The sequence below is a fragment of the Dendrobium catenatum genome, unplaced genomic scaffold (assembly GCF_001605985.2).
Source record: "Dendrobium catenatum unplaced genomic scaffold, ASM160598v2 fragScaff_scaffold_1497, whole genome shotgun sequence".
Taxonomy (NCBI): Eukaryota; Viridiplantae; Streptophyta; class Magnoliopsida; order Asparagales; family Orchidaceae; genus Dendrobium; species Dendrobium catenatum.
The window spans coordinates 683818-697308 of NW_021319959.1; the positions used below are offsets into that span (position 1 = coordinate 683818).

General features: G+C 33.6%; 1 protein-coding gene across 2 annotated transcripts; it reads left to right on the forward strand.

Moving 5' to 3' along the window:
• The first annotated feature begins 361 nt into the window (after positions 1-361).
• Positions 362-13002, forward strand: LOC110106072 (zeta-carotene desaturase, chloroplastic/chromoplastic). 2 transcript variants are annotated; one of them, XM_020835811.2, is made up of 13 exons: positions 362-653; positions 744-804; positions 5393-5499; positions 5569-5637; positions 5739-5793; positions 5877-5924; positions 6072-6229; positions 6871-7109; positions 7367-7457; positions 7538-7666; positions 9832-9985; positions 12327-12421; positions 12640-13002. In XM_020835811.2, exons 1-13 carry the CDS (start codon positions 468-470, stop codon positions 12823-12825), a joined length of 1578 nt encoding a protein of 525 aa, XP_020691470.2. In that variant the 5' UTR covers positions 362-467; the 3' UTR covers positions 12826-13002. The 2 variants fall into 2 exon arrangements, with proteins under 2 accessions (XP_020691470.2, XP_028556191.1); XM_028700358.1 differs by having other exon boundaries at positions 12327-12431; positions 12640-12808.
• Positions 13003-13491: the final 489 nt, after the last annotated feature.

A 13491-nucleotide genomic window follows, 5' to 3' on the forward strand; every position in this document is an offset into this window, starting at 1 on the left:
CGCCTCTCTCTAATCTAATATCATTGGAGCTACTACAACCTTTTCACGAATATACTTATTTCACATTCTATCTATAAGTATAAAGTAATTTATTCACCTGAGCATACTCATCTTTGCAATACTTAACGTAATTTTAAGTTTCACGAAAATAAAATTATAAACATAATATAAATTCTCATCTTAACTTTAAAATATTAAAGAAACAACATATATCTAATAATTTCGAAAAATATTGTTTAAACATTTATAAAAATACATAAAACATAAATTTAAAATACTAAGTTTTAACCGTTGCACATCAAAGTGCACGGTGGAAAAGGCCATCTGCTTTTTAATATTTTTTGAAAAATCCGCTAACCGTTGGTTGCAAGTAAGAAAAGCAAGGCGCAACGAAAGGCTATCCTGGTTCGGACCACAAGTGAATATCAAAAGCGTGGCTTCAATCCGTTGGACGACGGCGGCGAGCAATGTGGGCCGCGTCGGCATATACTGTCGCCGCCGCTGCTGTCCCCGCTAGCTTACCTCATCACATACGGAGAGATGGGTTTCGCTGCAGAGCGGAAGCTGCGAACCCGAACGATTCCCGGAAGAAGGTGATGGTCATCGGCGCCGGCTGGGCCGGCCTCGCTTCTGCTCACCACCTTTGCAAGCAGGTCTCGCTCTCTCTTTCTCTTTCTCTCTGTGAGTGTGTCTGTAAAAAATGTCTCCTTTGGTGTTGTTTGATATGTATTCTTTACTTCCAGGGTTTTGATGTCACCATTATTGAAGCTGGGAGCTTCCCTGCCGAGGAAGTATCCCTCAGAGGTTAGCTGATTTTCTATGCTTTTTGTTAATCTTCCGATTCAATGTCAATAGAAACTGTATGTTCTGTTGGTAGGAAAAGTTGAATGATTTTATTAGAGTAGTAGAAGCATGGGATTGAATGCCGACGGGATTATTAGGGTTTGTTTGGTGATAAACAACTAGAAATTAGCAAATCTTATAAATTGCGATTTAGTAGATCATGAGGGTATTGAATTCTGAAAATTGTTTGGAATGGCAATTCTTAAATCCGAGTATATCATGATCAACTGTTTGATCATTTGTTTTAAGATTTAAAATTCAAATGAATAGGATAAAAGATCTAGTCAAAAGTGGGAGATAAAATCAGAATCCGCCCCAGGAAATGAAAAATAACAATTGATTCACCATTGGCATTGTCGAAGTTGAGGATGGTGAGTATAGTGGGGGGATCGAAGATGGGCCAGGTAAGGCATGTCTACATAATAAAAAACATCAGCTTCCATATAGTAAATAAGATCCTTTCTCCTCTATGTGGATTTAAATTTATTATAGACAAACCACAAAAATATCAAACCACACAAATCTTGATATTTTTTGTGGTGCTTTATCTCTTTTACTATTACTTGGTCCATTCACTGTATTCACTTATAGTAAGAGCTTTCACATAATAGTTAAGTATTTTTCTAAACAACTAGTACAAAAGCTTTATTAGGAGTATGATAGCCATATGGTATAAGATATATAAGTTTTATGCTTGAAGAGTTTTACACATTGGAGAGTCAAGATATCAATTACGATAATCCTTACAGGCTATGAACCCACACTTCTGCTTATTTAAGACCCGCATCCGATATGCCTCTAATACACGTGTCTTAAATATTTTATTATAATTTTTAAATATAATTTGTTATACTTCAACTTTTTATTTATTAAAAAAATATGATCTAAATTTCTTATTTCCTCTTCATAACACCAAATCAATCATCTGTACTTACTACCCTATTCCCAAACATTCCTATTTTCATTTCTTTCTAACGGATTACGACTAAGGTTTCATAACAACGCACAATGCTATCTCAATATCAATGTCCGCCGCTATCACAACTTTAATGTTCTAATACCATCTCAATATCGAAGTTTGATGCTATCTTGACATTGAAAATTTGATGGTAGTAATTTCTACATACATAATCACACCCCATACCATGTGGAAATCTCATTTTTTCCCAACGACATCTCAACATTGACGACTGACGTCTCGACATGAGGCTGACATTATCTTGAAATTTATGCTCGACTCTCAACAGCATTGTCATCGCCCCTCTTGAAGCCTAATATGACATCCAAGCCCGACTTTGGACATCTTATTAATCATTTTAAGCATAAATCCTAGTTAAATGATTTATTATTTATCAATTATTCTTAATATTCTGCTTATTAATTTAAATCCACTATCTTAAGATATAAAAAATAATAATACCGGATCTAACCGGTGTTCGTGTCCTATATTTTCAATAATTGATGTGTATTGTGTTTGTGTTGTGTTGTGTCTGTGATCATAGCTTATAGGGCATTGAAATTTTCCTTGAATTTTAGTGAAGAAGATAAATTAGAGTTGAGTAAAAAGGCTATTTTAACAATCTAACTATGCTCGATGAATAAGTCTTGGTGTAGGTCTTCTAAGAAACACCGTTGAGGGGTTGTAGCTCATTTTAATGTCTTTTCATATCACCAAAAGCCCTTCAACAATGTTTGTTAAAAGTGAAGATTGTATTTGCTTCGCATACAAGCAGGTACACCCATTAAATCATCTAAATAAGCTTAATTGTAATATTCTTGTGATGGTTGATGAGAAGGATCAAGCTTTGTTACTACTTTGCTAGTTAATTCTCTCTAATAAGCATTTTAGTGTAGGAGGATTAAGCCGTGTCGACTGCTATTCACTCGCATAGGAGGATCGAGCTTGAAATTAGGTTTATTACTCAACTCACACAACATCCTCAGGCGCCACATGTGTAACTACAACACGCTTGTCGGGATCCATGCGAGTATTTATGGGATATTTTATAATTATCTATTGAACCTTATCAACTCTGTTTACTCACTGATAGAGGATCAAGTTCTTCTTAAACTTTGTCTTTGTTTAGTAAATTTTCATGATTGTAGGCCTTGAAGGCCTAATATGAACGTATAAAATTAAATATTCTGGTTAATACCACGACCGTATATTTGCTCATTGGTTCAAGTCGTGAGAAGGATTGGACTTGAACTCAAGTTCATTTATGTTCCATGCAGCATCTTTAGACGTCACGTGTGTATCCTAACACGTTCGCTGGGGCCCATGCGGGTATTTAGGGGCATTTTTATAATTATCTATTGAACATTGTGTACTATGTCTAATTATCAACAAAAGATCAGATTCGTTATTGACTCTATGGTTTAAATAATGAATTTGTTTTGATTATAGGCCTTGAAGGCCTAATATGAACGTATAAAATAAATATCACGGTCGACACCGCGATCGTATATTTTTTCGACAGTTCGAGTCATGTCAACTCCTTTCTGCCAGCGTAGGAGGATCGAGCTTGAATTGAGGTTTATTGTTTGACCCGCATAGCATTCTCAGATGTCACGTGTGTACTCATAACACTCTCGTCAGGGCCCATGCGGGTGTACGATTACACATTCATTTCTTTGTATTTGTGTGCATAGATATTGTAGTGCATGTGCGGGGGCATTTTAAAATGTTTGGCACCTATCAGTTTTTCAGGCACCTATCCCGCCAAACTCAAGACTAGATCTCCGTTTGAAGACCCCATACCCGTCATATCCACTGCCTCCAACCCAGCTTTGCCCATCTCGACCTTGCCGCAACCATATCCGTCGCCTCACTCGATCCAGCCGACCTTCGCTCCCAGCTCAGCTTCAAATAGACGCACCCTCACATAACCCGAGCTCTACCAACCCTAATCCGCCTTCTCCTTGTTGAAATCCGAACCTCACAACTTCAACTAACCTGATTTCCTCTTGCTTTGCCTAATTCTTCAGCTTTCATCTCTTTCTCCCTACACTATTGTTGTTATTAGTTATTACTATTAATTATTAGTAATTATCAATAATAATAATAATAATAATAATAATAATAATAATACTATTATTAGTTAAAAAAAGAGAAGAAAAAGAGTTTTTTAAAAAAAAGAGAAAAAGGAAAAATATTTGTGCATTTTTGCAACCATTGCATTCTCGATCCTCGAGCCAATGACATCGACGTCTATGTCGACCCTCGCTTAGGTATAATCATGGTTTAAAATTGCGCAATATGAGGCTCGCCTTTGCGCAATTCCAGTAAAAAACGCCTCGATGCTTACGCATTGAGTTTTTTTTATGAGGCTTGCACCTCAACTTGGTTGAGGCCCGCCTCGCCTCACTGGCATGAGGCTTATGCCTCACGCTATATATATTAAAACTTACATAAATCTTGAAGTAAATATCCAACATTGGACTCTATAGTAGAGGAGGAAGGGGAGAGAGAAGTTCATCATAATGATGATTCAAATGAAGAACCCCTTAGTGATGACAATGTTGATGACTTATGAGTTCTTATGTGATATGTCATTGCTATTTGTTTTTGAAAATTGGAATTATATGTTAATGAAAAGAATACTGGGATTTGGGAAAGATATAATTTTGAGTTGAACTATATTTCATGTTGTCTTATTATTGGGATATTTTGATTTCAATTCATATCTTATGCTTTTTTATGTTTTATATTATTCACTCATTAGTATATAAAAAATTTATCATTTTATGTTTACGCAATCTTTTGATTTTGAGGCTTACGCCTCAAAACGCCTTGAGGCTTACGCCTCGCCTCACGAATGAAAAACGCCTCAATACCCGAATACACAATTTTAAACATTGGGTATAATTCCCCCTAGACTCAAAGCCTCCAAAACCCTGCTTTTGACTCTTGTGGCGTGCCAGGGGATCACCCTAGACCCTCTCATAGCGTGGTGGGAGGGAGCCCGGTGCGACGCTTGTGGCGAGGCAGGTAGGCCTCTAAGCAATTGTGTAGCGTGATGAGGATAAAATTAAGTACCCGTGGGTGCATAGTGCTAGCGGGGAAAGAAAAACTATGCCTATTTTCAAGTAGGTACCTTGAAGACTCCTACGCGCTCTTGTAGCGTTGTAGGAGTGAAGATTACGACCGCGATGTCACCCGGCGCCTATCCAACTTTGTCTATATTTTTTATGTTTGCTAGATCTTGGTGCAAGCAAAATCATAACTCTCAATTTCAATCACTGTGAATTCTCTAGCACACAACAAAAAATTTGGGGTTTATCTTTTCTGATAAGATCAAGCATACTTAAATTTAGAGAAGATTGATTTCTTGTTATAATTTATTTGTATATTTATGTGATTTTTTATAGAGGATCTAAATATCTGATTAGCTCAGAAAATTCATGTTACAAGATTTGTGATAAAAAACACCAAAGATAACATAAATAGAAGTTGCGTAGAAAGATCTGTACATAACAGATCATTTAACAACTAGTAGGAATAAAGGGAGGTCGGAATGATTCAATATGCATTATTCTATATCTTCAGGTTTCCGGAGTCCCTATCGCAACATATTTTCGATTATAGAGGAGTTTGGCCTACAACCATTCACAAACTGGACCAGTTCCTCACTTCACACCTCAGAGAGTGTGGAGGTACTTTCTTGTTTATATATTTAAGAGTTGCTATATGATTTCCTATATATGTTTGGATCCATTTTTCAGGTTGAATTTCCTATATTTCAAGATTTACCGCTCTTGCCTGCTCCACTTGGAGCCCTATTGTACCCCCAAGTATTTCTTCCATGTTTGAAAATTTTGAGCTCTTTCTACTGTTTAATTCTTTATCACTAGGTGAAAGCTTTTTTTTTTGTCCCTCACTTTTGATATTGCAGTTTTCTCATCTCTCTTTAGCGGATCGCCTAACCTGGATTCCTCTTATTGCAGCAGGTATAAAAGCATTGCTTAGATATACAAATAATTAGGGTTTTCTTTTTGTTTTTTGAATGCCTAAAACTTATCTGATTATACAGCCATTGACTTTGATGGCACTGATGCTGCTTGGAGCAAGTATGATTCAAGTGAGGAAACAAAACTAAGTCAACCTAGTCATAGTAGAAGTTCACATGTGCACTTTGTTACTGGCTAAACTCCTCGAGCATTTTTAATTGCTGAAACGTTCAAAAGTGAAGCATTCTAACGTTTAATGAAGGAAATTTCTATGACAGTGACTGCAAGAGAACTCTTCAAACAATTTGGTTGCTCGGAAAGGCTTTACCGAGAAGCTTTTCAACCCTTTGTCGAAGTTGGCTTGCTTGCACCTGCAGAGCAATGTAGTGCAGCTGCAGTCCTTGCAATGCTTTATTATTTTGTTCTTTCACATCAGGTTAAATTTTTTTCCATGAACCTTCATATGCAAACTGTGCAAATGGTCATATTAGCAGGGAGACTTACATTTTAGCTATCGTCTGGTAGGAAACACTTGTAGATCTCTAAGTTTTTCCTATCAATCTTCGGAAACAAGCGAGATTTCTTCATAAAAATCCACACAAAACCATGAAAACAATAGGTAATTTGTATTATTTGATGAAAAGGAAGTGGAAAATACCAAGATACAATTGATCCTCTATTCAAGAGGACGATCGATCTCTCTCAATCTCTAGACGCCGCTAGAGCTCAAAAGAAAACCTAAATCTAGGAGATATCAAATTTCAGCCAAATTCAAGATGCCCTCACCCTAGGAAAACAAACTATTTAATGTATACAATCAAAAGGAAATATCTAAACAGTCCCTGCATTCAAATTTTCCTCTCATCTCCCTTCAAAAAGTATCCTAAACAGCTCTGTCTACGTGTTCGGATCGCGCGGCATCTGCAGGAGGCGGAAGAGTTCCGCCTCCGTTTCATTGAGCCGGTCCCGTATGGACCGGTCTAACATGGTCCTCTGCAAATATCACTGTTTTTATGCTATTGTGTTTTAGCTTATGGATCACATCTTTCTGATATTTACCCTTCTGTCTTCCAATAGAAAAGCTTTGATGTTGTCTGGTGTCGTGGGACAGTTCAGGAGAAAATCCTTAACCCATGGATGGATTTTTTGAAATCAAAAGGCTGTAGATTTCATGGAAACAAAACAACAACAGATTTTATTGTAAACAAAAGTACTGGCGGCGTTACAGGAGTACTCTGTGGGAAGGATGTCTACGAGGCTGATGCATTTGTCCTTGCTGTTGGTATCTCTACTCTCAAATCTACTATCACCAGCAGGTAAAGCAATGAGGTAGTAATCTATTTACCAATTATACATGTTAAAATTCAAGTTTTTGACAATTTTTACATGCTGAATCATCATGCACTTGGGAATTTTTTCAATAGATTATATAATCATCATGTTTATTGATTGAGGCTTTATTTGGGATGGATTTCTTCCTGCTTCATAAAGCGGCTTTCTAGCACAAAAATTAAAATTTTTGTACTAAAAAGCAGCTTTATGAAGTAGGAAGAAAAGCCTGAATTACATGTAGTTGTGCGCTGCAGTCAAAGCAGGAATTTTTGAACGTTCTCAATTTGTCTGCCATTGATGTAGTCAATGTTAAAATATGGCTAAACCGGAAGGTGAATACATTTTTTCATTGACAACCATTCATTTTTCTTGCAATTATGTTCATGAATAAGCTGCATTTTAATCCAATTAGGTTAAAATTCCACGAGAAAGTAACGTTTGTTTTGGGTATGACAATTCAACGGGATGGACATTCTTTGACTTAAACTCAATATTCGATGAATATCAAGATGAACCTTTGACGGTTTTAGAGGCTGAGTTTGTGAGCTCCTTTCCTTTGTCGAAGTTAATGTTAGCAGAAGAAATCCTGCCAATCATTAGTGATTTGCTTCTCTCGGGGCGCATTTGGTTGCTTGAAGATAAAAAACATGCATTTGGTGTGTGTAAATAAATCATCATATTTAAGGGATTTTGAAAATATTTGTAGCTTCAAAATAATTTTGATTTGTAACTACATACAATCAAATGATGGAATATAATAAATTCATCATTTTTCAAAGAATGTAGGGTGGGAGGAAGTAACAAAAGATAATTTAGAGTCCCTCAATAGAGAAAGAGGGTGAGGTTAGAAGAGGTAGATTTTATTTTAATTCATTCATCAATTGTTAAATAAAAATTATGAATATCTTAGTTGTAGAAATAAGGTCACAAGATAAGTCTAATCTAATTACATCCAACATCTAACCCCATCTAATAATTTCAATTTAGAACTAAAATTATCCAAAGGATAATTCATTATAATTCCAAATAAATAAAAAAATCCTATAAACTAAAATAAGTCTTACAATAATAGAAAATTATCTAAATCTAATTTCTTGTGAAGTATCAATTTCCTTGGGTCCAATAAAACTCTTATCCTTAGGAGTTTAAACTCTTTTTTTGGAAGTTTGGTGGCAAAGATGGAGATGGAGATGAATTATTTTATAACTTTTGAATCGTAGCTATGTACATATGTATAAAGTAAACTCTGGAGGCTTTGGATCTAGATATCTCAATGCATCATATAATTTCCTGAGGACAATCCCATAAAAGATTTCATAATCATTCCATGGTGGCATCCAACGGTAGCATGAACCCAATATTGTTTTATGGTGTATAATAATGTGAAGGCGACAACTATAGATAAATTCAACTTGCGATGTAACAACTAATAATATAGGAGTTGTGAACAACTCATGTCTCCATCTATAAGTGTTGAAGAATAGTAATAGTAATAGTAATAGGAGGCTTCTCAAACTCAAATGTAATAGTAATCTCTCGAAAAACCTCTTGTTCAAGCTCTGTGTTACAATCTTTAGATATTGAATTATCATATCTACTATCATGCTCAAGTTCAATCACGTCATTACACTTGCATACAATGATAAGAAGATAGGGAGAATGTTGGAGTTACGGGAATATGAGAAACTAAAGCTTCGTTTGGAACGGCTTTCTTATTATTTTTTAAAGCAATTTTCTAGTATAAAAATTTTAATTTTAAGTTAAAAAACTGTTTTAAGAAGCAATAAAAATACCGTCCCAAACGAAGCCTAAATGTATTTTTCCTCTTTGAGACAATATTATTCATTACACTCATAACTTTCATCATGAATGTGATAGTTGTTGGAATATGTGGCATAAATATTAATTTTGACGAGATTTGGGATGATTATGTATGCTATGATCATAAGATCTAAAGTTATAATTGAATGATTCCTAAAATCATCTAGAATCTTTAGGTAATATTTTGTCCAATCATTCTATTCCAGGTCATCCCTACTTTGGATGCTTATGAGCTTAATAAAAATTTGTCAATAAAATAATAACATTAATTTCCTAGTGATTATTCAAAAAAATTTAAAACAACATTTGAAGAACATGTGCATCTTAAACACGCCAATTTTACTTCTTGTATTGATGTAATGATAACAATGAAGAATTTCCTTGCCTTTTGTACCAAAATAATGGCGAGTGTGAGTGGAAAGTACAAGAGCAAAGTTAATATATATGGGGCATCCAAGAGATCCCCACAAAGAAATTTCAAGAACTTGGCTCTGATACTAAAATGATGGTGCATTAGGGTGGAAGGGAAAGTGAGTAGAAGAATCCAAAGTCAACTTGTAGAGAAAGAGGGGATAAGAGAGTAAGATTTAATTTTAATTCATTCATCAATTGATTAAATACAACTCATAGATCCCCTTCATATAAAAATTGGGTTAAAATATGAAATTAAATCTAGATTTTAAATCAAATATAATTCATCCTTCTTTCATTCAGATTCAAATATCTTCATAAATTGAAATAAATTCTAAAATATTAATAAATAATCTGAATCTAATTTCTTTTGCTGCATCAGATGCCTTCTAAATTCAAGCAACCAAATGGGCCCTAATGTGAGATTTTAAAGAGTCTAGCAATTTTTAAGGTATCTAATCTTTTCTTATGCAGTATCATGCCAACCAGCTTTTGCCTTTAAAAGACGAGCAAATTGTTGCAAGGCTGCTATCATACCTTTCTAGATGCATTAAAGAATTTCAAGAAGCCACTGTCATTCAGCAAATAGTTTCCAGGTTACCAAAATCTGCAACTCATTTCTTTCCAGGTAATATTCCTCAGCTTAAGCTGGCTACTGATAAGATGAGTGCAATAATCTATTTACACAATTACTTAAAACAAATTTTGCTAATGGCTGCTAGGAAAAGAACAAGCTTCACTTTTGTAAATGCATTTAGGAAGAATTTTCAAAATGCTACTGTGAATTTGCCCTCCCTTTCCTTTGGCCATACCCAAAAGATTGTGAACAGTTGGGGGTCATCCTATTGATCGCTAATAAGTTTTATTTGTAAATGTTTTTTTTTTTTTTTTCACAACTTCTAATTATGTTCTCTTTTGTGCGCACCTTTTTGTTCCTGGTTCTTCCAATTAATTTTTTTTAATCTGTCTAATTGATGCAATTTGGACACAATGGAGAAAAATGATTTATGTAGCTGATCCTACATAGTGGGATAAAGACTTGATGTTGATGTTGTCTAATTGATTCAATTTCTATCCTAATTTTAGATGCCAAAGCCACTCAAAAGTTTATTTTCCCTTCTTATCTTTAATAGGTGCAATTCTTACTATCTCTCTAATATAATAATTTTTCAACCCATCATTATTTTAATTTTACGAAAGGCCTGTCTTAACATTCTCACTAATGTCACATTCAATTTGGCTACAAGTGACTTTGTATTGTGTAAAACTCACATTCATATAGTAGACATGATCTAATTGTACTCATAAAATTTTTTACCAAGTTTATATGGTATTCTTTTGCCACATTATTTGTAAGCGCTTCTTCATTTTAATCATTCAAACTTAAATATAGAAATATTATCACCTATTGTATAATAGATCTAATACTTATATCTAACATAAGTATTAACATTGATTGATATTTATTAATTTCACTCAACTATATCATATACTCTTTTTTTTATGCTAAACATATTACTTGTAAGTCACCCATGATAATTTCTCCAAAGTTATTTCTTTGTTTCACGAAATTGTTTTGAAGGCTTAACATATTTTCACATGACAGAAGCTTCAATATTCAAAAATAGGAGGGCAATTATCATGTCTCTAGAAAATTCAATTGTTCAACATGAATTTCGAGGCAACATTTTAACTAAAAACTTTCAGAATTATATTCAAGATCGTCCAAATTTTGATTTTAACAAACTTATAGTCAACATGAGCATCTTGATGAGATGAACCCATTAACACCATAACATAAATAAGCACTTGAAGCATATTTTAAAATGTTTGAACATTAATGAATGATCAAATGATCTCCAAATATTCTATGTTTATACTCAAATCATGTGGCATGACAAGATAACCCAAGAAGCCTAAGATCATTTTAATCCTCACAACATTAAGGTACTCAAATACTGGATAAGCGATTTATGATCAAGAGGTCAATATGGATCATTTGAAGACGTGTTTTTATTTTGATCAAATTTATCAAAATGCAAATCTCAAAAAGTTATAAATAGGGCTCCACATTTTTGTGTGAAGGGGTTTTAGAAGCTTAGAGAGCTAAAAAACTCGATTGCATTATCCATCAATCAACAATGATAATCATTATCAACAATTGCCGCTACCATCGACTGACTTTCATTATTAAACAATTGTCGCTTGACTATTAATATAAAGCCTTATTATTTTCAACTATTCGTCTGTGAACACCCGACTTTTGTAATTCTTATAATGAGAATTAGATAATTATTTTCAATTATATAATCCCATCTAGCCAAGCCCAATAAAATTTCCCCTTGAATTTTCCATGTAAAAATTCTACTCTATTACAACTAATATATATACTTGTTTTATCTTTATACAAAGCTAAAATATTAAGCACACTCTACCACCATAAATTTTCGAATACATAACAATATCATTTAGTGATTATATATTAATATTTTTGTTGAATTATAATTATATTTTATTTTAAATTTATTTATAATCTATTTTAATTGTAAAGTATAGTGTGATCATTTGACAATTGTTTAAAATAAATTTAATTATTGATCTTATCTTATGTAATCATTTATAGATAGATATAGGTCCAAAGAGTTTAGTGAAAACAAACTTTAATATTGAATGAAATGATGTTTGGCATGCTTTTTCTCCCCTCGATTTGATTTCTCTCTTTTATGTCCTCTTCTTCTCTTATTTTCTTCTTCTTTGTTTGCTCAAAGCTTCTGCAATACTACAGTTATACTGCTCTTCATTAATTGATATCAGAGCAATTGTTGCTACAATCCAGTAGGATTGATGGAATAATCTCTTTAATCCATTAAGGATTCATCCTATATCTATATGTTTTTTAAGAAGCTCCAAGCAAGTAATGTTGATTTGAATGTTGAAACATTAACTAATCAATATTATATGGATTGCAGGTTCATACAAATACATGATGAAGGGGTCCACTTCTTTCCAAAATTTGTTTATGGCTGGTGATTGGATAATTTCTCGCCATGGCTCTTGCGCAAAAGTGAGGCAGAGTAGAGTGTTTGGGCAGCTTTTCATTACTTTTAGTTTATTGATCATTGTTGTGACTATAATCTTCTGTTATTTTATACACAATGATGATTTTACAACTAATCTTACATATAATTGCAGCTGTTTTGCAAACTTTATTCTGAGTGTTTATCATTAATTTTATTTTATGTGAGATTTACATGAATTTTCTTGTTTGTTTTCACACTACAGGAGAGAGCTGTTGTTACTGGGCTTGAAGCTGCAAACCAGGTAGTGAACTACTTTGGTGTTGGAGATTTTGCCAAAATAATTCCAGTTGATGATGATGAACCACATATAGAATCACTAAGGGAACTGAACAGGAGGTTAAATGAGATAAGGGCACAGACTCCATTTTCCAATTTTTTTCTACAGTAACACTGATGTCAAAACAATCATAAAAGGAATTTTTTAGTTAATAAAACTCTGCACTGTATGAGTATTGCACAATTGGCAAGAGAAAATACATTGTTATTAAAATTCTGTAAATTCCGTGTACATTGCTTGCATTATATAAAAGATTATAAAACTATTCGTTGCAAGATATTAAAGCCACAATGCATCTATTGCATCGAAAGTTATTTTAAAAATATATATTTTCAATCTTCCTTTTATTTCATTTATTAACGAGAATAGAAGGTCAAAAAATTTGCTGTTTTAGATTTTGTTTGAGACAGCTTTCTTACTGCTTCTTAAAACAGCTTATTTTTGTTCTATTTGTGTGTTTTTAAATATTTTTATAACAAAAAATCAATTCGGCTTTAGCTCTTAACTGTAATAGCTGAAAATGGGAAAACTACTAAAACTGTAACTGTTGAGATGAAATAGGAACCAAATATTAAGAAATTGGCTTTGGCATAATGCTATGAGACTAATGACCCTTGCATCTAACAATCCTTGTAAACTTACTAGCATGTAATCATTTTCCTTGAAAGATAATTCAACTACAGGCTTATTTGTTTGCTTAAAATCAAAAAATTTATTCAGAAAACAGTAAAATTAATTAAATCCATCAACATCATTATCAGTTTCAAACTCAAACAA

Coding starts and splice junctions, on each gene's coding strand:
- LOC110106072 (XM_020835811.2), top strand. CDS start 468: ATGTGGGCCGCGTCGGCATATACTGTCGCCGCCGCTGCTGTCCCCGCT. Junction 7,458..7,537: donor AAATATGGCTAAACCGGAAG/GTGAATACATTT, acceptor TAATCCAATTAG/GTTAAAATTCCACGAGAAAG. Junction 12,422..12,639: donor GCCATGGCTCTTGCGCAAAA/GTGAGGCAGAGT, acceptor TTCACACTACAG/GAGAGAGCTGTTGTTACTGG.